The sequence below is a fragment of the Anas platyrhynchos genome, chromosome 4, assembly GCF_047663525.1.
Source record: "Anas platyrhynchos isolate ZD024472 breed Pekin duck chromosome 4, IASCAAS_PekinDuck_T2T, whole genome shotgun sequence".
Classification (NCBI taxonomy): Eukaryota; Metazoa; Chordata; class Aves; order Anseriformes; family Anatidae; genus Anas; species Anas platyrhynchos.
The window spans coordinates 30,557,310-30,582,846 of NC_092590.1; the positions used below are offsets into that span (position 1 = coordinate 30,557,310).

General features: G+C 34.7%; 1 protein-coding gene across 3 annotated transcripts in view; it reads right to left on the reverse strand.

Moving 5' to 3' along the window:
* The window catches only part of TLL1 (tolloid like 1), a 127,634-nt gene that overhangs the window by 12,459 nt on the left and 89,638 nt on the right, over positions 1-25,537 (reverse strand). For all 3 annotated transcript variants that reach the window (XM_013108632.5, XM_072037335.1, XM_072037334.1), the window contains exons 10-18: positions 23,868-23,970; positions 22,454-22,570; positions 21,272-21,417; positions 15,436-15,631; positions 14,397-14,522; positions 11,713-11,873; positions 8,666-8,846; positions 1,753-1,878; positions 203-330 (exon numbers count right to left, since the gene is read on the reverse strand). In XM_013108632.5, coding sequence (XP_012964086.3) covers positions 203-330; positions 1,753-1,878; positions 8,666-8,846; positions 11,713-11,873; positions 14,397-14,522; positions 15,436-15,631; positions 21,272-21,417; positions 22,454-22,570; positions 23,868-23,970 — 1,284 coding nt within the window. The remainder of the gene's footprint in view (positions 1-202; positions 331-1,752; positions 1,879-8,665; positions 8,847-11,712; positions 11,874-14,396; positions 14,523-15,435; positions 15,632-21,271; positions 21,418-22,453; positions 22,571-23,867; positions 23,971-25,537) is intronic.

Genomic DNA, 25,537 nt, shown 5'->3' on the forward strand with positions numbered 1-25,537 from the left:
TTAACTCACAGCTCTGTGACACTGAGCAGCCCCAGTTTGCCAGGAATGGACAGGAATCAGCAGGGTTTCTTTAAAACAGCTTACCTTTGGCTGCAAATTGGATAGTAAAGATGAGTAGCAGTTTCAAATCATTGAGTGCAGTCATTTAAGAAGCAGGTTTGGTGGAAGAAAGGAGCAAAAAGAAGGGTAGGTAGAAACTCACCAATTTGACCCTCTGCCCAGGGGTGGCACTGATTTCCCAGGTACACTCTTTTCTGCTGGGATATTTGTCGGGCCAGTTGGGACTCGTGATGATGCCATTGGGGCTGTGGATCTTCTGTTCACACTCAGCTATGCCAACAGTAATAGCATCAGTTAGTCTGGGGGGTCTATATTCAGAGGTAGCCAGAGAAGTACTCTTGCTTGCTAGCGGACCCACTGAATGGAATGGATTAGTAGGAAGGCAGCTAAGCACCTTCTTGGTATGCAGGATTATTTTTCTCCCCTTTGATGAACACTTTATGGCAATTAACCCAGCATGCTTTGATTCGTGAAACATATTGTTGTTTACAATGGATTACTTTTAAAAATAAGTAAATAAATAAACATAAACAAAGTATTGAAAAAGAATTAAATATTCTGCTAACCCCCCCCCCCCCCCCATTCTGCTTGCAAATAAGTACGAGAATCCACATGAGAAATCTTGCCAATCCAACTTCAAATGGTATTTCTTGAACAATTTATTTTTCTCTTTTCTCACTAATTTTCATGCTGCTGCTGCACAGCAATCATTTTGATTTCTAAACCACAGTTTCTAGGGAAATATATACAACCAGAAAACAGCAAAGACTGAATTGTAAGTATGTACCAAGAACAGCTTAGTCATTCAAATCATAACTGTTTCCAGAAGTGCCTCTCTCAATAAATGAAAAATCTAAAACTTAGAGAAGGCAAGCAAAAAAACCCTGCTTCATCTCCTTTCGTCTTTCATTTTTTAACAACCTTAATTTGCTTTATAAACATCAGAAAACTATTTGGCAAGAATATTTTAGAGGAGGCAAGTATCATCCCAACACCAGGCATAATGCAAGCTATTCACAAGGGACACGTTTAGTAGCAAATTAGATCCATGCTAGAATACAGCCTTGAGAAATTACAGTAGCTCCTATGATATTGCACATGTACAGTTCATTTGCAGATAATCTAAATTTTACTTATGTCCCCAGGCCTACTGTTTCCTGAGGTTGCTACACCTTTAGACAGTAAATGGGAAGAAAGATGTATAACTTGACTGAAATTTGGATCGTCTGAATGTGTCCCCTAAAATAAACCCTGAAAGGAATTTCTTGAAGATAGCTACTGTTTCACCAGTACCTTGGGGTTCAGTCTCTATTGGGAGCAAATCATAACTTTGCCAGGCTTCTCTCCAAAAACTCTTGCCCCTCTGTTATGTACTTCATTAGACAAATATCCTGTCACAGCTCTAAATACTCTACACTTCACAGCACTACTAAAAGTAGCACTCCTCGTTTAAGCTGAGTGGCCATTACCTCCAAGTTTTTTAAACCATGTTTCCATGGAACCTCAAACTCAGCCACACACAAGAGCTATAGATGGAGAGAATGAGGGAAGAGGGGCAAGGGAGCAATTAAGTCCAAATGCCTATGACTGCATGATCCCATTCTTTCCTTTCTTTTCTTTGGAAAAGAAATATCTGCAAAGATCTTTCTGAAAGAGTTGTATCATCTACTGTCCAAATACCATACTACTTACCCTCCTTGCAGTCATGCTTGTTTTCATGTAGCACAAATCCATTTCGGCACTGGCAAACATAGCTTCCTACTGTGTTGATGCACTCATGCTGGCAGCCACCATTGTCCTTTGAACACTCATCCTTGTCTAAGAAATACACAGCAAGGATAGGTGAGCATTACATACACCAGTAGTGCTTTTTACCAAAGACAAAAAGGTTTAGCACAGTGGTTGAGACCAGAAAAGGATAAATTAAGGCATAGTCCTTCTCATTTTTTTGGTACCTAATTTCTATACACTCATTGCTCGGCCTGCACCATGGCACAAATATCCTATCTCATCTTTCTAAGAAGTGTGGGATAGCTCTCAGGGGAGGGGAACAGTAGTAAAACAAACAAGCTAAATCAAAGGAGGTAAGACAGTTACCATCATTTACTCTTTCAAGTGGTCTTGCTGGTAAAGATTTCACAAATATATCATCTGATATTTATTTTGGTGAACAATGGGAGTGTAATTTATGGACAACACAAAGTATTCTAGCTTTATGCAAATTCCACAACTTAACTGCAGTATCATGAAAGGCACACAGAGGCCAAGCAAGGTTGCAAGTTCTGCACATTAAAGATATAAGAATGACTAAACATAAACTTTCTGAATAAGATGATTTTTCTTTCCAGCAGACTGGCAGTGTGCTTTACTTTTAATAAATCTGGACATTAGAGAACATCTTGAAAAGGAAAACATTTCATTGAAAAACATACAAAAGAAACTGGTATTAATTATTTCAAGGAGATCTACAATATAGCATGCAGTTATGTTTATTAACATATAATCCCCTAAAAGAGCTTTTAGTGTGTTAGAAGTAAAAACAGAGAGTAGGGGAGGAAATATGACCTGCATTAAACAGCTACAAATTCATTGCATGGAAAAAAGCCAAACTAGATTAACAGGCTGTCAGTCAAGGGAGAGGCCTCAGCTGTCACCCTTCTATGTCAGCTGTTGTCATTTTAGGCAAGGCCAGTCCATTAAGAGAGGCATACTGCTACTGAGATGTCCATATACACATACATACATATACATACACCAACATGTGTGTGTGTGTGGTTATATATATTTGTATACGTATATATACATACACACACAAAACCTGATGTATAAAAATATATACATATATTATTACATTTGTGTATATACATATATACACATAAACACACCCAAGTATACACACTATCATACAAACTCCACCATTTCTACATGCAAAAGAGAAGAGGAAAAAGAGCAAAGGAACTATGGTCATCCCAGAGGTCCACCAGTTGCAGAGCTGGAATGTAGAGCATGCAGCCCCTTCAGCCTCATGTGCCTTGGAAAGCAGCAGTGAGTGTTATCTTTGAACAAGGTAACATGCGATGTTCAGACTTCAGCAGGCACAGTAAGAATTTCTATAGATTACAAACCACTACAGATACTTTAAGTCTCTTTTTGTTGTCTTACTAATGTATTTTACTCCCTCCCTTTATAGTTGCTTATATTCAGTAACACAACAAAGAAAGTCAGCATTATAATTGCATACACATCAGCTTTATCCGCTGAAATGTATGCAACACATACATTGTTGACTCATTGACTTGCAGGTGTTTCAGGAAAAATCAGTTTCTCCTTGTAATAGATGATGATAATGTAGAACAATCCTGCAAGTCAAACCCAAGTTTCTACTGCATTTTAATCCTGTAAATCTCAAATCTGTTTGCACCAAAAAGTCTTGGAAGCTTTCTGAAAATGTGAACAGATTTGAAGGTTAAGTAACAGCAGAAAAATATACATAGCTCCCAGAATCAAATATCCAAAGGCTTATATTAGTTGTCATTTTGATGATGAAAGAAGCATAAAAGCACAAAAGTACACTGTTTATGCATCTTGCAATGCAGGTTTCAAACTGAGGTAGTAAATTCATTCAATTTCAAACAAAATATTTAATCTTTCATCTTTGCAAAAGCAAGCACTATCATAAATTAATTCCATGTTACAAATGAAGAATAGTAAACAGCAAATGAAAAATTAGATGTAATAGTAAGAAAATGCTTCAGTATTTCCCCCCCTAAGCATAAGTTTAGTCTTCTACCAAAATAACATAATAAATGGAAGGCAAGCTCAAAATGCATTCAAGTTCAACTTTCAAGTAGGGAGTATGTATGCAAATTCTGAATAAACACACTCTCAATTTTCACCTTCCACCAAAGCACGAAATAGGGAAAAGTATTTTAACGTTAAGTAAGTATGCATACTGTAAAATAATCTCTTAATCTCTTAAGTCCTATGTTGGACTTCTTCAGAGATGAAATCACTATAAAACAATGGACAGAAGGTAGACTAGAGAAGCTTTGAAACATATCTGAAATACAATAATTATTTGTAGATGGTTAATCAAGGATGCAACTGTTGAACAAGCCTTCCTTACACTTCATAATTTGGAACAGACTTTCTGTCAAATTGATTGCCCAGTTTTAAAGATTCACAAAAAAACAATTAGTCTGTATTAGTTATAGCAACAAATGTTTTGCCATGTAAAACCAAAGCCATTTGTTATGCTGACAGATGGAAATGAGTCTCCCAGTTTTGAATGGATACTTTCTTTCTTTTTTCATTTCAGTACTCAGAACATGGAAAGATCCATTCTCAACAAAATGTTAGATTTAAATCATTCAGAGGACAAATGGTCGTACCTCTGAGACCCTCAGAGGCCACCAGTCTGTGAATAATACGTACTCGGCCTGAAGGGACCTGTACCAAGTCCTTGCAAGATTCAAAAACAAAAATTTTCTCTTTGCAGGCAGCTTTCTTGTCTGTGGAAAAAAATGTACCAGGATGGCACCAGAGATGAGTTTGTGCTCCAAAACAAATCTTCTCAAGACTAAAAAGATCCTAGGTTTCTCTTTTAACTTCTTAATGAATTGATAACCAAGAAAAAATACCCTAAACTTCATTCTTATATCATTTCAAATACCACACCTGTTCGGAATGATCATGCAAAGAATCACATATTTAAAACACAACTAAAATTCATGATAAATGGAGGCAGTCAATGACATTATAAGAGGGTATTAAATATACCAAAAAAGAAAGAGTGATTTAAAGAAATGATTAAGCTAGCTTCTCAGAAACATCACAGAACAATGTTTTTTTAATATCTTTTTTTTCCTTCCTGTAGTAAATTTATGAAGTTATTGTACACTCCCCTATTCTTATGGGTCAAATAGATAGGAATTAATCACTGACTTCCAACAACAGCAGCAGAGAGAGAGAGAGAGAAGGACAGAAAAAAAAGTGGGGAGGAAGGGGGACACCACACCACACCTCACTTCTGGAAGCTCTTAGTTAGAAGCCTAATATCCAATTCCAAAATTTTTTAGCAAAAGCATTAAAAAATTAATATTGCATGACTCCCTAGTTTCTCCTCTACACCGAAGAAACTGGATTATAACCATGTAACATTCTTCCTGGCAGTCAGACAGATAATGGCTCTCAACTGAGCTTTCTTCAGAACTGTCCCATCAAATGTAAATTTCACTGAATGTTAAAAAAAAGTTTTTCTCACTTTCCAATAGCACCTGACTGGCTGTTAACACAATTTAACAGCCAAAAACATGATTACATGTCTTCCTATATCAACATAAATAGCTTCCTAGTGCAGGTCATGTGTTGCCCTGTGTCAATGTTTGCTTTCACAGTTTATCGCATTGGTTTTCAATCACCCAAAAACTGCTTTCTGTCATCTGAGCTGGAGCTGGGCCATACTTTCTCAATTGTAGCCAGGGATGCAGGATTCTCCACTAAAAGATTTGAAAAAAAAAAAAAAAAAAAAAAAAAAAAGTTCCAAAAGTTCCTTGTCTCTACTTCAGGAACACAGTACAGTCCTTAATTTTCATATTTATTTGACTTACCTACCTCCCTCCTGCTGATTTTTGCAGGTGCCTTTTACTGGTGAATAGACTGCAAAATGCACTGCTCTACTCATTATTGATTTTTTTTTTCCCCAACGCTTCTTTATAACTAAATACTTACATATCCTTCTATTGTGATTTAATGGATAAAATTGTTAAATGCCTTCCAGCAAGTATCCTGTACACCAAGAACTAATATTAACTGTTTCTTGGCAGATATAATTCCAAAATTGTGTTCTGAAGACAAGTTTATAAAGAGGCAACAAATAAAAAGCATCCTCAGCTGAGCAGAGATCATCTATCAACCCACAAAAGTCAAAACACATGATGTGAAGTCTCAAGTCCATGCTTAATTGCACATTATGTTGATATTAAGGAATTAAGGAATAAGAAAATTATAACACTTTCTGACAGTCATGAAAGTTGTGTCCAATTAGTTATTCTGAGATGTAAGCCTCATGTTTGAGTTCAAAGTTTGATTTGTCTCAGGCATTACAAAGGTTCCGTTTTGATCAGGAAATATTGTCAAATTTGGTAAGCCAAGTAATATAGAATAATAGAATCTTCTAGAAACAATAACAACCAGAAAACAGAAAAATATAAAAAATGTCTGAACTCATGCAATAAGAGAGATTTTTATATCTTTTTATATATTTTTATATATATTTATATTTTATATATATTTTTATAAGAGACATTATAGCAGAAAATCATTATGAACCATTCAGTAGACGTATATAATTACAAACTCAAAAACTACTTATATAAAACTATGTTTCTTTGAAGAGGATTAGATATGTTCTATACTCAGGACATATAACACATTTTGATTTATTAAAAACTACCTTTATTCAGACAGTCTCAGCTAATGAATTTATTCTGTTGATCAATGGAGTCATTTATAACTTAGATTTTTTAATTTACCAGGAAAAATCTTTTTACACATAATAATAATAATTCATTCAGAAGTGTAAGAGATAAATGAAATAATGGTACCGAAGGATTATGACCTGATGCTTTGAATTGCATGAACTACAGCCCAGCCTTTCCTAAACATATAGCATTTACCTGAGCTCTTCCTAAGCCACATTCATAATATTAATAGATTATTTAAACAATCACTATATATTTTTTTATTTATATATATAATATAAATCGGTGAAAAGGAAAATATCACTTTAAGTAGAACCAAAATTTAACTGAACTTAAATGTGTTCAACAAGTCCACAAGCCATAATTTCTGAACTACAATTCTTACAAATTACAGAACAATTATTGCCAATCTTATCTGCCATAGCTTTACAGATACTGAAAGTACATAACCAACATTTACTGCCTATTTTTAGAAGTGGAACATGTCAATATATAGTCTTGTAAAAAGTCGTAATATGTGACAATTCCTGCTGACACTCCTAGGCTTACATGAAATGACTAGTTGTGTGTTTTTAGGAGGAAGCTCTGCCGTGTGCATATTAACTACACATACTGAGTAAACCTTGAAAAGTCATTTACTAATGTAAAGTATTATTTTAAAATTGTAAGTTACTACTATATGTAAAGACAGATTTGAATAACTATGACCAGAGAAACATGATTGTTAGAGATTATATACTTTAGAAGACAAAAAAGTAGGGGAAAGGTAATTGCGTCATAAATTCTTTTTTTTTTGTTTTTTTTTTGTTTGTTTTTCCATCATTCCTTAAGAAAAACATCAAAGAAGTTATAATGGGAAAATATTGGAAGTTGTGAATCTCTAATCTGTTTGTTTTGATAGTTATTTACCTCACTGTCTATCCTTTATACATCGTCTATCACACAATATATTAATTCATATTTCTTTGACATAGTCAATGTTATTAAAGCTAATCACTGAAATACCATTTTCATTTCAGCTTTGCTAAAGAGTTTTAGAGAACAAACCCTAATAATGATGCTTGGTAATACACTAGACTAGTTAGACACATTAGTTTTGCTACATGCTAAAAACAATCAGGATACTCCAGATTCAAATTTTTAACTGCTATGGAAAAACCTGGGGCAAAATTCAAAACCCAAATGCTTCTGGATGGTTTCCAGAGTTTTAGGAGCGGAAACTGTTTAGTTGTTGTTTTGTGATTATTTTTTTGTTGTTGTTTTTTACATACCTACGCATGTGTGTGCACAAGAAAAGCACTAAGCAAAATGACACCTCTAACACCAGTTGTTATTCTGCCACAGCCAGATTATTATCTGATAATATTATTATCAGACTATCATAGTCTCAGTGGGTAATTGCAAAGACCGCTGTTGTGCAAATCTCTCTTCACATCTTGAGTTTCACTCATGTCTAAACTTATTCAACAATTTGTGTCCTCAAATGATATAAATTGTCATAGCTCTGATCTAGCCAATGAAATTACACCCCGCTAAATACAGACAATTTTTTACAAAGGCAAGGTCCTTAACTCTATTCTTTTGCATAACATTAATAAGTGCAAAATCTGGCAAGAAAGAAACTGTAATGTTAAGCAAATGCTATACCACAAAGTGGTAATTTCATAATTAATACAATATATTCAGAGAGCTGAATAAAAAAACGCAAGCATACATAGCATGTAATTAATATCATGTTACATCTGGGATTTGAAAAAATAGCAGCAGAACCTGGGATCTAAAAGAAACTTAGGAGAACTTATTAAGTTTCCTCTTTTTGGCCTTATCCCACAAAACTGACTTCTGCTCTTATTTAAATAAATAAATAAATAAATAAATAAATATATATATATATATATATATATATATATATATAAATTCCACGTATTTTCTACTATATACAGATATTGCAATTCAGAACAGTATTTTAAGAAGAATGGTTCATACTTCTATAAATGAAACCAAGTTAAATCTACAAGGATAATTGTAAGGGAAATGATGCTTATTTTCATATCAAAACACTGTGTTCACCCAGGCCATGTGAACAGAGGCACTCATAGGTACACAAGAGTGATTTTCTATACCTGAAAAGAAGTGTGCCTTGAAGCCTTTTTTTGACACGGTATTGTCAGATCTGAACTCAATTCTCATGTTGTTGTACTGTGAGGTGATAACTTCAGGCACTTCCGTACCACAGAATTTGCCATGTAGTTTAGAATCAGAAGAAAGGCCACTACGAATCTCCACATAATCGTATTTGCAAACCTGGGAACAGAGAGTTTTGTTTTGTTGTTTAAGCTAAACAAAAGAAAAGTATGAAATTATTTACAAGTGCAAGAACTTCAAATGTAATATGCCTCTTAGCAATATATTAATATTTTGTTCTGTTTTTTCCTGACTCTGCAAACATTTGTAAATGCTTACAGATGTTCACTGATTTTATGTAAGAATATTTTAAGGTTAGTAAGAGTTGGTGATTATATTCATCATATAAAAAATTATATTTTATCCCCAATCTACATAGCATTTCAATTTTTAAATTCTTAACATGTCCATTAAATCTAAAAAGAATTTCAATACGAGACTAAAATCTAGAAATATTCACCCTACAATTTATAGCTGCCTTTGTGCTGTAAATCACATACCTAAAACCAACAAAAGTTCTACCACTTGCACCCCAGAAATTAAAAAAAAAAAAAAAAAAAACAAAAAAAAAGTGCTCGCTTAGAATCTTACAAGACAGGTTTTTGCTATAATTTATTTATGATAAACATCTACTTATGAATATACAAATCTGCACTGTTAGCAATGTGAATTCTTCTTTACCAGTAGCATTGGTATAATTTGGAGAGCTAACACATGTGATTTTCACTAAATGGTTAAAAATAAAGTAAAATAACACAAAAAGCCTTATGCAAGGCCTACACCTCATGATAATACTTTCAATGCATAATCCCTTGGCCAACATAAAGCCTTCCACCCAAAAACTTCTAAGCTTCTTAGGCTCAGCTATCAATCATTTAATCAAAAATGTCCCAGTTGTCTGTAATTAATAGCTTAAGAGAAAACAGTGGCCAGGAGGATTCATACAGAGCTTAGATTGTCCATTAAATCCAAGTTGTATTTCATAAATTGCAATTTATAGTCGTAAATGAAATGTCAGGGGAGCTGGAAGAGAAAATAGTATTTTGGCCTTTGCTGTGATTTCTGTCTATTAAATATTAAATAGTTGTCAGTGTTTTTTTGTTTGTTTGTTTTGTTTTTGTGTTTGTTTGTTTGTTTGTTTTGTTTTGTTTTTTGTGTTTGTTTGTTTGTTTTTTAATATACTACATTCTAGATGACAACTCAATTTTTATTGTTACTGGAATTAGTTTCATATGTTTCAGAGTTGGAAAGTGACTAATTCAGTTGAAACCACATTTATACAATATGAAGATGAAAGTTACACAAAACTTGAGTTACTGTCACATGCTGATTTATATGAATTGTAAGACAAATTCATTTTTAATGCCTGCAATTTTCAAATATAACTCAATGTTAATAAATCCCAACAATTTCAACAGTACATCAGTGATGAGTTTTGATACTGTTATACGTTTAGATTAAAAATTAAACAATTTGAGAGAGGTCTAACTTCTTTCTTACAACACTACAAAATACAAATAAAATTAAAAGTTAATTGAAAAACTAAAATTGTGTAATGTAAATGTGAAATATTAAAGTTTCAGTATTAGAAAAGATTTTAAACTTGGCACTACATGGAGCTCCTAAAACAACAATATTAGAGCATTTGCTAAATGTATACAGACAGACATTACGTCTGCACTCAGAAAATACATTAGAATGTCCCAGATGTTATATGTTTCTTCTGATTTCCACAGGTACTTTTCTTAGTACTAGTATTTAATCTTATAAAGTCTAAACAGGCTTTGTAGCATTGGAGAGGGTCAAAACAAATCTCTAGACATTGGAAAATATCTATGTATATATTTTTCAAATCTGCAAAAGTTGCATGTCTTGCATGACCTTAGAAAACGGATATAACTTCCTTATACCTCAGGTACCTTACTTGCATATCTGTCTTACGTACCAAGTGCAGAAAACATGTTTTATGAGTGTAGTAAAGGAACTTAATGGTATGACAGTCATGCCTATGAAGTAGAACAGAGGCTAAAAAGCTGATGTTGAAACTTGTGGTTTACCTATAGGCATCCATTAAGACCTGCAAGCTCCACCACCACCACCACCACCACCCCCTCCCCCCCACACACACACTGTGTTAGAGCTAGAGGGAGAAGACCTTCCCACAAGATGGGTTCTGCCCTGCCCCTCTGACCCACTTGGGGACAACAAAACCCCCTGGGACAGGACATGATGCAAGTATTCCCTGGGCTGTGCTGTTCAGTGGAGGTCACCTCCAGCAGGCATTGCATGCTCCTGGGCTCCACTGACAAGATGCTTGGAAAGAGAGTCGAGCTCAGTGTTGGAAGCTGGGGCATAACCTGCTCCTAACAGAGCCTTTGGCAGACGCATCACGGTTGTTTGGTGTTCTGTGCTACGTAATGTTTTCAAAGTACATCTACTAAGACCCAATCCAGACTCACTTGGAGAAAAATGTCATTTTTCAAACAGCACTGTTACTCTATTATGCCTTATTTCTGGTACTGATCCTTTTAAAATATTCACCCTTGAAATGCTCCTAAGTGATTTAAATGTTCCCTGGCTCCATCACTAACCAAACCTTATGTGTATGCTTTGTAGTCAGTCTGTAAAGATGATTTGGTTTCTCCAGATTTTCTTGTCTTGAATTCTTTCCAATACGCCTGAGCCATTTGTTCTGTTTTACTTTGTTGATAAAAAGAAGTCAGCTGAGACTCAGCAGAGAACATTTCTTTTAAATTTCTTGTACAACATATACATTCAGATGATATGTAAAAAGAGAGCTATTCTCTCCATGTTTGTTTTGAAAGAACCCAGAAACAGTCCCAGAACGAAAACAAGAATATATATGGTTACTGTCAGCGTAAGAACAGTTAAGCAAAGGTTTTATAAGACAATATCTATTTTTGAACACTCATGAAACTGTCTAGTGTGCAACAGATTGTGCAGCTCTTTGTTCACAGTTACTCACTTCGTTCCCTTCTAACTCAAAAAACTCAAATTTCATTGAAATTCGGTACTGCGTCGGGGCAACCACCTGCCACACACAGTTTTTGTTTGGAGGATATTCTTTGGGCCACCCTGGTGTGGTTATAGTCCCATTTAGCTTTGTCAGAAGTCCTCCACAAGCAGCTGTAAAATAAAAAGGGAGAGCATCATTTCTGGACTGAAACTGTGTTTTTTAATATATACAGAAGCACATTGAGCAGATTCAGTCCTCTCAATACTTACACCACTGTAATGCCCAGACATACTAATCAGAATCTTGTTTTATCATGCTTGGTGCAAACAAAGAGAAAGAGACAGCCCCTATCTCAAACAGCTTGCAGGTTTGTAGACAGAGATAAGTTTCAGGACTACACATGGTGTTATCATATTCATTCTTTTCCATTCCCTCCAGAGACTCTGGTTATTTTCTCAGAGCCTTTCCCATGCAAGTCCTCTGACCTAACCACCCTCCCCAGGACCTTGATCATCCCTTCTCTGACAGACAGACTACTTAAGATGCACTTCACATTGCCTCAGCTTCTTTTTTTGATTATTGATCCAGAATCTGCCTTACCTGTCTCTGCTCATATACATGCTCCCAATAACCTAATAGGTAAGGTCACTTCTTTGGGACAGCAGTCACATGGTGTTCAGATACAATTACTATTGCTGAAGTACGGATGTTGAAATAACAGAGAAAATACTTATGTGGCATATATTGGGAAATAAGTCATCCCCATACAACAGGACAATACTGTATTGTGTGTATGAATGCAGTTTCAGATAGCACAGGATAAATACATTAATATTTTCCATCTGAGAAAAAAAAAAATCCCAAAAATTGTACCCCAAAATGATCCAGACTTGAGCAAGGGTACATCTAACGGACGGTTTTCACTTTCCCAGTGTTCAGCATCACTCCATTGTTCCTTGAGACAATGTTGGGAAACATGGAAGTACTGGAAAACTCTTAAAACCCTCAAATATGCTTCCAGCAGCGGAGATTTGGATTAGACCAGCATGAAGCAATATTCTGTGTATGTCAACACTGAAGCAAAGCACTGGGCAGAGTTTCTGAGCTGAAGGAATCCCTCAAATGGCCAAACTGTAACTAGGATGTAATGCTTACTGCACCAATGTAGTGATTTTAATTCAACCTTCTAGTGAGTGTCTATATACAGTGAGTAATACATCATGTGGAACATACACATATATAGACTTCTAGGGAAAGCTCAGGGCTTTTGCTCCATACTGCACTGCACTATTTAGGATGACTTCTGCTTTTACCAGAATTGCTTTCCTGTTTGCATGCTGAGAAGGTATTCATTCTCTCTTTATGGGAGGAGGAAGGAAGAGTTTTCTAAAAGACTGGGAATCTTCCCTAATGTTTGGACTCTGATCATCAGACAGCCAAAGCCAAATTCCTTACATAAATCTGGATTGATGATCAGAGGTTCTATCTCTGTCTTCACAGCCCCCAATAGATTAACATTATTTTCCGCACATTGCCTAATATGTATGCAGACATCTTAATACATTAGACATTCTGAAATATCTTGTTTTTCTAATGTGCTCATTATAAATGTTGAATTTGAGGATAAAAAAATAATAAAAAAAAAAAAAAAAACAAGCTTAATGAGAGCTGCAGTGTATCATGTCTGCAGTCAAGGACTCTCTTTACCTCAAACACAAAAAACAAACAAACAAACAAAAACCACAGAACCAAAAGAACAAAAAGTGCAAAGAAACAAGACAAAACTACCCCCAAATTGTGACAAATCATGAGTGAAAGCCAGGGAATTGGAAAAAAAAAAAAAAAAAAAAAAAAAAAAAGAGAGACCAGTGAGTCATATCTGAAGAAAACCATAACAAAGACTGCTTCGATTTTCAAACTCCATTCACCACTGAAACGCAAACAGATGAACTGAGATAAGAATCATTTGTGCTATCACTGAATTTGTTGGTGTTTATCAAACAATAATTGCTATGCAATATTCAAGTGCTTTTGCTTCTTTCCTTTGATATGAAATACGTATAGAATGCAAAAGCTTATCTCAGCCCAATCCTATGTTTATATAGACTTCCATTTATCAGATTTTTACGTCTACAGATGATTATTTGAGCAAGCTTCCCTCACCCCTAAAATGCAGAATTTGTTTCCAGCATTAAAAAAAAAAAAAAAAAAATGGTCTGACTGGGAGCAGGGAAGAGTTCTCTAGTTTCAAATTGGAATAAAGAATCCTGCTAGAATAAAAGATCTACCACAAGCAAAGGTAGACAGTGAGAATGTTAAAGTTCCTGACACTGAAGCAGAAGCACACAGCTCTGCTGATAAATCTCTCCTTGCATACAGAGGGAGACTTTATTTTCATGAGGATGAGTAATATAACATGTGGTTTGAGAAAGTACAAAGTTCTGCTTCACATCATTTCCAGTCAACAACCAGCAAAACCTGGAAAGTTAAATTGGTAGCAGACTTCAGATGGAGATGACAGCTGTGGACAGACATTGCCCCAGTATCACTGCTTCCAACGTAGTCCCATTTTTCCAATCTTGCTCCACAGACCTCACATTACTAGGGGCAGAGTGCACAAAAGGTGCGGTGTTTCATCTGAGTCACCATAGCCTGGAACTGTTGAGACCTGATAACATAGCAATACACTGTACCTTCACAGCTCTTTTTGTCAGGACCAAGTTCATAGCCAGGATCACAGGCGCACTGGTAACTGCCCAGAGTATTTACACAACGCTGCTCACAGCCACCATTGTCAGGTTTGGCACATTCATCTTCCTCTGCCAAGACAGGGAAGAATGCAAAAATGTGTTAAATAATTACCTTCTTCAGCTGTAATTGCTGAATCAATATTAACCCAGAAAGCTGTATGCATGTCATTATAAGGTGTATTACATAACATTGTGGATGCTGACTAGAGCATTTTCATAGTCTAAGGAGACCTGTAATGGAGAAAATAAAAATGTGTCTTTTTGTAAATTTGTTTTGCTTTGTATTTTGTTTCATAGCAATACTTACTGACAGCTGTGTTTATAAACATTTTGTGGGCAACATACAATAATTTAAGCAGCAGTTAATCTAAAGGTTGCATAAAGTATTGAAAGAAAGATTGAAATCTGCAGCAGGGTCACTTGAAGGGCACTTTATCTCCCACAGAATCAATTTGTGCATTATCCTGAATTCATACTCAAAAACAGATTAACAGAATCCTCAAATCCCAGGTTTTCATTCTACTGATATTAAAGTGAACAAGATGCATCAGGGGTGGGGGAGGGAAAGGAATATTGTATTATCTCTACTAGCTGTGAAGTACCTATGTGATTCATTGTTAAATTATTCCTCAGATGAACTTTATATTTGATAACACAATTAGCCCAACAAACATACTTTACAAGACTATATATGTTTCAAAGGTGCTTCAAAACCAATCTGATTTTTTTAACCTGAAGAGAGCAGGTAGTTGCACTGAATATGGTCCTTCATTCTTTGGAGATCTTTTACAAGGAGACTGAAATGCCTTTACCAACATTGTTTGACAAAATCATATGCCCAGGTAAAAAGTATGTTGAAGATAATAAAGAACTATTTTAAGTAAAAATAGGTTAAAAAATTTTCATATTCTATCATTTTTTTTCTAGCACAAAAACAAATGATAAACAGTTCATATGTCCCAAAATATGCTTTAACATTTACCTTTAAAAAAGTTAGCTGCAAATCCTGCTTTGTTAACTGTTCCATCAGAAACAAACTTCATCCACAGGGTATTAGAGGTAGATCTAATGTCTTCTGGCTTGTCATAGCCACAAAAGTGACCAATTAAAGGACTGTTTTCATTCATTCCATCTCGAATTTCCAAGTAGTCATATGCACAGTTGTCATGTCTTTCAATCTGTAAAAAATTATTTTAAAGGACATATATGAACTTGACCATTAATATCAAATAACAGTCAGATAATAAACAGAATAAAAAAAATAAAAAATTAAAGTTGGGGTTCTGTTTAGCATTCAAGCATAAGGAAGGTGAGGAAAAGAAGCAGCATCACTAGATCATTTATACTTCCTCTCTATATATACTTTTATATATATATACATATATATGTAAGTAGATTAACTTGAGATCTTTACACAAGATACAACATTCTAAATGGGAAAAAGTAACTAGCAAAGTGAAGATTGCCTCTAAACTTCCCTATGTTCTGTCAAATTCCTGCTCTGAGTTCAAGTAAATTTCTCTTTTCTCATGTACACTTATATTCAAATATAAAAAATTAATAGTTGAATGACTAAACAGGTCAGAAATTCTATTTGGTTTTGAACTATTGAAAAGCTCAATATGAGTAAGATTCTTAGACATAATCAACCTGTATTATTTCAGGTGTAGATCAATATTTTTTTTATTTTATTCTCAACACAATGAAAAATTTTGCATTTGCCAGTATCCGTAGATGTTTCAGAGTAACTGTAAAAAAAAAAAAAAAAGTCTTCATGCAGAGCATGAAGAGTTTGGGGCATCTGGAACCCAAAAAAATTAGACACAAACACACTTCTAAAATTATCAGCTACTAAGCAGACAATAGAACATATGAAAAAAAAAATCATTATTCTGCAGATGATATGTCTAGTTTCCTTTGCATGACTGCTGATTTCAGGTGTCTTCCGACTTTCTGGGTCAGTGAGTGAATCTATGTCATATTGTCAGAGAAACATACTGAAACTAGGGCAACTAAAAATGTGCCTCTTATTTAAACAACCTTCCAGATGACATCCAAGCACAGACTAGCATGTGAGTGGCCACGTGTGCATTTCTACTTGGGGTAGTAAGCGGTATGCTCTTTACATAATAGTATTTGCAGAGTCAGTCAAAGCAGGAATTGCACCAAATCAGGGCAGACTGAATGGGATTCTATCTGGAGCCTAGATAATTATGATGCCTGTCTTTATGACTGAACATTATTCTCAACAGAATAATAAAAATATATTAAAAAAATATTGATCTGGGTCATTTTTCTGTAGGATTACTTCATGCTACTCAAGAAATATAGCACCTTAGCTATGAAAGAATTATCTAAATCCAAGAACTCAAAACTAAATCCTCTAAGAAAACAATTGTTCAACTAAATGTCTGAATTGTGGGATAGGTTGGGGAGGAGGAGGACAACAGTCAGGGAGAAGGAATTGGAGAAGACTCAGATTCAATACAGCCCATCCATACTCTGTTAAAATGTCAATCAAATCAAAACTATACCAAACCCACAAAAATCCACATCTCATCTTCTGACAAAAAACTTTACTTGCATGGAAACTACACAGTTAGTACAAGCAGCTGCTGACACTGCTCTGGTTGCACATTATGATCACCACTAATCTCAGTAACCACCACACACTAAGGAGCTTTCATTTAGCACATTAGGAATTCTGCTTCCTTTATATAAGAAGGAAATCTAGGGGGAGGGGCTGTTTGATTTTATTTCATTTTAATCCTATCAACATATGGCACTTACACACAAAATTTCTCTGTCTTCTTTCCAACTCTGATTCTTTGAGTATTTACATACATAATTTTCTCCCACTCATTTCTCTGGCACAATCCATATTGCCGTTTACTGTAATTGCTTAACTGTCTGCTCAGGAATTACTTTGGACCAGAGTTAGGGAAATAAGAGGAAAGTCATGAAGGTCTGGGGTGCAACTACCTCTTACTAACTTCAGTGGCAACTGCACGTTTGCAACTAATGTGGTTAGGCATGTGTCTACCTGAGCACTGGTAAGTGATCTATACAGTAACGCTGATTTAAAATTTTCATTAATCTTAATAAATGCATGACATCATATTCCAACGTGCCTTGTTATCTCAGAAAAATCATATTGCACTCTGATGTAGAAAGAAGTGACCTGGCCCAAAGCCCATGAAAATCACAGGACGAATTGTGTACTTTCCCCCACATGCATCTGTGGTCTTTTCATGACTCAAGAGTTTTAATTAACATCTGTTTTTTTCCATGTTTCCATGTTTTCTATATTTTCCATATTCTATGGGGCAGTATGGAAATTATTATTTTTTAAAGGCTATGTGCAGCTCTGAGTTACATGTACCAAATTCCCACTGAGGTGAAATGTTGGTTCTCACTCCTTATTTTTGGCAGAAGAAAACTGCTAAAAATCCATTTTGTATAACAGTGAGTTACTAAACTTCCTGAGACCATAAAAATCAACCAACTTACAAAGTGCTATTGATTTCCAATAAAGCAATTCAAAATGGTTGCCACTCTACCATAACATTATTTTCTTTTTTTTTATAACATTATTTTAAGTGCACTACTATTACAAGTGATGCCATTATTATTACCAATATTAATATATTAAAAGATAAAATAGTTACACATATACATAAACAAACAGGTAAGTATTGTGTTTCTGAGAAGTAATAACTGGTTTTAAGGCCCTTGGTAACCAAAAAAAAAAAAAAAAAAAAAACAACTTTAAAATGTGCTTTACTTATGTGAACCTCAGGTTTTAGGATATTGTGGTACTGTCATCTGGGAACATGGGAACATTGCCTCAAAGTTCTATTACACTTGCAGTAATTTCTTGTTCATCCTATTACAAGGATAGATTGCAAGACAAGGATAGTAAAAACTTATTTACTGTAGTAGTAACATTTCACAAGTTTGAAATTTCATATGGATGAGAAGAAACTAAAATGTTAGCAAAAGCAAGATCAGAAACAAACAAACAAAAAAAACAAACATAAACAAACAGAATTTACAGGGAAAAAAAAAAAATACAGTTCTTTAAGGAGAATGAAAGGTACCATTTGATCTGAAGAGTTTGGAAGAAACCCAGAATTTGAATGGCATGAGTAAATTAAGTTGAAAAAATACCAGAATTCCTAAGACAGGTACATAAGCACAAGAAAACACTAAGAAATCTCCTGGTTAAATGGAAAGCCAGCTACTTTCTCAACTTTAATTTGTACAAGAAAAGAAAAATTCTTGCACTTAGTTCCAGTTTTGAACTATGACTTTAGACTAAAATGTAATTCATAAAAATTCTGGACTACATTTCTTTTATAGTCCCTTGGACAGAAAAGAAAAAATTAAAACAGCAAAAGATTTTATCAAAATACAAAGATTTGAGAAGCTAATCCAAGAGCAATCACATTTCAGGAGAAATCTTTCAGTTGCTTTTTGTTACTGTTAATTTATCTGTTGATAGAGTTACATTTCAGTTCAGGTATGCATATCTGACTCAGGTGGTAGACTTTAGTCAGAAAAGGTGGGGATATATCCCTAATGGAACCCTTAACACCAGGAGATTAATATGGCACAAACCTACAAGTCTGGATTGCCCTCGCTGGTGAAACTGCCTGCCAACACAGGACCACAAAAAAAAAAAAAAAAAAAAAAAAAAAAAAAAAAAAAACACACAACTCAAGGACCACTGGTTTTCAAAGAGCATTAGTTCTTTAAGATTAATAAAGGTAGCTATAGTATTATAGTATAATATAGGTATCTTTGAGTATTAATAAAGAGTATTAATAATGGTAACTATAATGATGAAGCAAAAAACAATGGAGTTACAATGGACTCTGCATCTGTGCTAACATCTAGGTACTGGAAAAATATAGCTCTCCACCAGGAAGCCAAGTATGTAAGGGTAATCCCACACCCAGTGGAAAACGCATTGCCCACCACAGGCAAAACAGGATGACTCATTGATGCAGTTTGGAATTCTCAGCTTCCTCTGTGCTTTCACTTCAGAATGGAGGTTATTTATACCGTTATTTTTTCTAGCATTATGTATGGATAATGAGAATTCCTCATACTTAACTGTACCTTTCAAAGGACAGAGAAGTAATTTTCTCACAAACACACTGCAATAACTCTTTGGCCTGACATTTACTTTTTTTGATCTAAGCTGGCATGAAGAACTGTGATTTTCAAACAACATTTTGTTTTACTGGGCAGCACACCAAGGATTGAGTCCAGAGTGGGACTTAGTACCAAAACACAGAACACCTACGTTTGAGCACTTGGACCTGAAATGGAAATCAGCCCCAAAGGTGAATGTCTAGGCAGGGCACTTCATTGCAACTTCCAAAACAGCTCTCATTCTCAGCAGAGACCTCTGTGGACCAGCCAATAAGAAATGCAGCAAAGAGATGTAAGAGAAGTCTTGTATCTTTCTGGGGTACCTCATTTGATTCTCAATAGCATCTTGCCACTCTGGATTCACAGCTCAGACTCTCCCTTGAAAAGTGTGTGCCTTTCAAGTTCCTGCTGTTAGAGACTTTTTTTTCCGTTAAAAACACATATAAAACCCTTTTTGCTTGAGACCACCACCCAACAATACTGCCGTTTTTAGGAGGTGTCAGTCCACGTTTCACCTCTAGAGCGTGCCATTACACTAAACAGCCTGCAAAAGAACTGGAAGATAACATTTCTTCCAATAGCCTTAACCACTACTAAAATCGTGCTCTCATTTTCTCTGTATAGATGAAACTGAACCTGGGTCAGTGCAAGCAATAATGTACCATGCACACAGACCATCTCTGAGTATCTCCATGGTAGTCAAATACTATGGCAAGTCTCCTATGGAGGTTCATAGAGCCATTTCTCTTGAGATCACACTAAAAAATACTGAGCAACTATGGCAGACTAGAAAATCTCTGTATCTAGTCAGTCAGTTATATAAAGTTACTGCTTAAAGAGAGAGACTAACATACTGTGTTAAGTAACCTTGAGCCAGGCCAAGCAGTCTAAATAGCATCTGAATGGCTCTTGGCGGGGAGAGCTCATCTTGTCTGCACTAGACCAGATTCCAAGTATATTACTAAATTTATCTACAAACTTCAAGTCAGTCTATAATGTATGTATATATAAAATGTATGAAACATTGTTTTTTCTTTCTTATAGAAAAGTTTACCACTGTTTAGCAATGTTTACATAGAAAGATGTATGATAATGACACACAGATATGACTCACCACAGATTTTTTTTTCTGCCCCTTCTAAATATATGTTTGTAAACTGAGTTTAGTGAGGCCTTTTACTTCTGTATATATATATATATATATATATATGCTTTTTTCTGTATTTATATATATATATATATATGCTTTTTTTTTTTTTTTTTTTTTTTTTTCAAAAACACCACAGGGTTTCGTTTCCAGATAGACATTCCTCTTTAAAGATAAGATTCAGTTAAGGCACAAAATCCTGGTTATTTAACAGAATATTAAAGCAGCCTTACTGAACTGGATTATGTATTTGTTAAACTGCAACAATTGCCAGAACTTTAAACATTCCAACTCAAATAATACAGATAATATATAAACCTTTAATCTTCTTGAAAATTTCTGCAAAAACCAAGGTCTCATGGAGAGAAGAATTGGATTCTGTAGATTATTTTTGTTAGAGAATTAATAAATTCCTCCACAGGTTTAATGAGGATTTCCCTTAAATGTCATTGTTAATCATTCACTAGACACTTTTCTGAATTTGGTCAAAAATTTTAGTCAAAAACTTTACCTCAAATGCTTGAAATGTTAATCCTACATTGTAATTTTCAGACACTGTTATTTTCCACACGCATTCCTTCATCGGTCTGTAGTCATCAGGATAATTGGGAGACTGGATCTGGCCTTCATTTTTGTGGATTTCACCTCCACAGATAGCTGGCAAAAACATAAAAGTCTAAGTATATTTACAATAATGATATTTACCGTCCCCCATGCCCAAACTGACATCTTTATGCCCCTCTTCTTTTTAAAATTAATGAGAAGATTATTCTAGAAAATACTTAGAAAGTCTAGCAAGGACAAATTATTGAAATCATGATTGATTTAGACCACTATACATATTTCTGTTAGTCAATGTAATGCATTTCTAATAGTGCTAAGCATTTTATAATGTTGTAGAAGACTCTGAAATCACTGATGACCTAAATTTATGTTTTACAGAACATATCTAAATGGTCAAAATAGTTCTTAGTTCACCTTTTTAAAATATTTAATATAAATATTTCTTCATTATTATTTACCAACCTTCAGAAAGAGAAAAATAAGAGGAAAACCTTATATTTTGTAATGATCTATATATTTTGTTCTACAGTTTAACACTTCAGGCTTACACTTAATATGAAAAAATAGCTAATATAAGTAAGAAATATTTTCAGTAAAAGTAAATGCATTTTTTTTCCAGGATTCTTACTAATAATTATGTAAAGAACTGTAAGTAGCAATTAAAACCTCCAGTTCAATATTTAAGAAAACAAGCTCTATTTTAGTTTGAACAGGTGAACGTAGACTTCCTCATATACTCAGTGTGGGGGAATATCTCTTTATTAAGTAATCCCAGAGCATATGGAAAACTTTATCAGATTTTCTGAAGAATGAACAGAAAGTATTCAAAGAATTATTTCCACACATGGAGCACAACATGCACTTTTAGTTAATGAAAGAATAGGCAAAAACATTATGAGTAATATCAGTGGTGTCCCTAGAAAAGAGGTCATCTGAAATCTGATCATACGAAGTTTCAAAATGTATCTATGAAGCTGTCATCTTCTAGTCTCTTTTAGTCATAAAATAGCAATTTCATTTTCTTATATATACACAGCTATATATAGTCAGAAATATATCCATTGGTATCTGATTAAGATTTTTCATCCAGAACTAACAGCACTAATCTTTAGTGCTGCAAGAGACCAACCTTCATAAACTGCTGCAAAACCTTTTCCAACCCAGTTGCTGCTGCTGCGGAACTCGATCCACATCCTGCTGTCAGAGGACGCAAGGACTTCTGGCAGTTTGTCACCACAAAACCTGCCTAAAAACATGCAACCAGTGACTGCATTTTCTGCCGCCTCTGAAGCCAAACGCTGCAAACATTTACACATGTGTTTAACATTATAGACAGAAGTAGCATAACCAGCTCAGTGGAACTATTCACATGCTTATGGTGGAGCACGTGTTTCTGCAGATTGGGACCTAAATACATAAAGATTTTATTATAAAGCTTTTCATTGCTGTCAGGCTAACAAGTCAAACTACAACATCTTGGGGGAATTAAGTTGAGAAATTATTGATATAGAATGTTTCTATGCATACAAACCAAGGCATTTTGGAAGGGTAAAATGAGTACTAATCTTAATAGATGAACATAATCCATGTCACAGTAATACTGCTCATCATGTCTAAGAACCAAAGAGATTTAAAAACTAACATCCAAATGACCCTGTACTATGTTATCCTTTTAAATTCATCCTAGGTAGGTGAAAATTTCATTTGTTTAGGAGACACAGAAGGGAACAAGACAAGAGTACTTACTGTTTGGTCTTAATTGTTTCCTCTTTTCTTTTCAAGAAAACAGGCATTACTGTTAAAAAGCTGTCCCCTGTATCTATTTCCCTTTTATCTCTTTTTGATTGTTTTTAAATTGTGGCCATTAAAATGCTAATTATTTTTAGTCTATCTTCTAAAAACAACCACAAAACTGGCCTAAGAGGTTGGAGACTTTCCTGTTTCCAATGGTCTGAAATTCCCAGTTAAAACTGTAGAAGACCACGAGTTGTCAAACTTAACCTGGTGTTATTCAACTGGTGTTACTTATTTTAAGACTATGGAACTAACAAGGAAAGGTTGAGTTCAGAATAGCAGAAAACTTACCCTTCCTTGACACTTTAAAAATAAAGCCTTAAAAATAAAGGCTATGCTATTTTAAGTCATATTGCCAAGGCAAAAGGACTAGTACAAAACATGCACCTGTACTATTACCTGTACAAGTTGCATATACAGAAATCACCTGTGGAAACTTCATATTTTAACACCCATAAGCAAAGCAAAAAGTTGCACGTTTTATAGTTTCTTTCCCCACATGAAACTGAACAACAGCTAGTTGCAATGAAAGGGAGGGCTCAGGTTTGAAGTCAAATGAACAACTTATTTGAGACCATTTCAGTTTTTTGTTGTTGTTGTATCTAAACGAAGGTGGGAAACTTAGTTTAGATACATTCTAGACACCTAAAAAAAAGTAAGAGTATTGTGTGTACAACAGCAAGCTAGAAGTCCACTGAACTGATTGAGCCTTGTAACTATTGACAGAGCAACATTTGACAATTGCATACCAAGCAGAGGTGATTTTCTCCAGTAGCCATCTCTTACTTCAATATAGTCATACCAACAGAGACTGCTCTTGTACAGGTCCATTGTAGTGAAGTTTAAAACAATCTGCAATCAGAAGAAATCACATATGATTCGTACCAGAAAATGATCTCAACAACATTCTGCAGAACAGAAGCCAGTGGTCACCCATAAAAGGATCCCAACTGCTTAGACAATTAACTTCAATTAATTTTTTATAGTAAGCAAAACATTGCATGGGACTGTTAAAAGGTTGTTTTTAATTTGTTCTTACATAATCAAGAAGATCCAAGACACATATTTAGTTGCTTACAAGGAGATTTTCACTGAGAAATATAAATTCAAGAATGCTCATATGGTAAAATAATGTGCTGATCTCATTTTAAGCATGTTATTTGATAATTCTCCTGCCAATTCTTCTTCCATTCCATTCTGTGACTATAAGCAGCACTGACAGCTGTAAAAAATAATTGTTTTTGTTTGTGTTTCCATTCAACTACTGTTTTGACAAGATAATTTACTTTCAAAGAAGTTATGTATTGACAATGGTGGACCATTATACTGAAAACAATATCATTAAAAGAAATGGCACAAGTTCCTTTTTCACACAGATGTAATGAAAAGCTTTATATGTATATTTTTTTAAATAAAGCTTTTTAATAAAAAAGCTTTTTGATAAAGCCTTTTATACAGAAATCTCAGTTTTCTGCATTGCTGGAACTTAGACTCCCGATTTCACTGGGCACATCTGTAAATAGGCATATTTTCAATACATAATATCACGGGTACTGTAGACCACCACATTATCCCACTTTGGTTTAGAAATACTAATCTTAACCTGCCATAAACTTACACTTTTAACAGAGAAATAGATTATACTGATTGTAGGTTCACAGTAGCTACAGGCTGGACCCTGACTGACTGGGACAGTCTTAGTGTTATATAGTGTTATATGCATTAAGTGGTTATATTTTTAGCTCTGATCCTAGGAACTCACAACTAAAACCTGCTATTACAAAGCAAACAGAAATTGCTGCATAGTAGCAAATACCTCGTAGTGCAAAAATATAACTCCATGGAGCTTTTTGTGTCAGTTGAAAGGAGAGGAATTTACCCCTAAGTCCCACTGCAAGGAGTAACACTACTAACTACTACTACTACTTAGTAACACTACTAACTGGAAAAATGGGCCAGACGGTCATGCGGGATGACTTCCACCTTTTCTGAAGGCACCACAAGTCTCTCCAAAGACAATAATGTGTTACAATAGTAAACCAGAAAGGCAGAACTTTTTCAGAATGTTACATTTTCAAAAGAAAAACAGCTATTGGAAGAAGCTAATTTAAAGCTCCCATAAAGCTCTTAACATTAGGCTACCAGAAATTTTGATTTCACTTACTTTTCACCAAAAAAAAAAAAAAAAGTACACACACACGATTATATTCTCAAAACCCTCTGTTGTGTTCATTGGAGAAAAATGGAAATTGGAAAAAAAATTGGAAAATTTCTATCTTGAAGGCTGTATTGTATCTTACCCCACCACCTAGTGCTGGCAACCTACTGATGGGTGAAAAATGAAACTCATGGGTATGAAAAGTGATGTAGCTTTCACCTTTACTAATTTGATGTCATTGGAAACAGAAAACATCTGTGA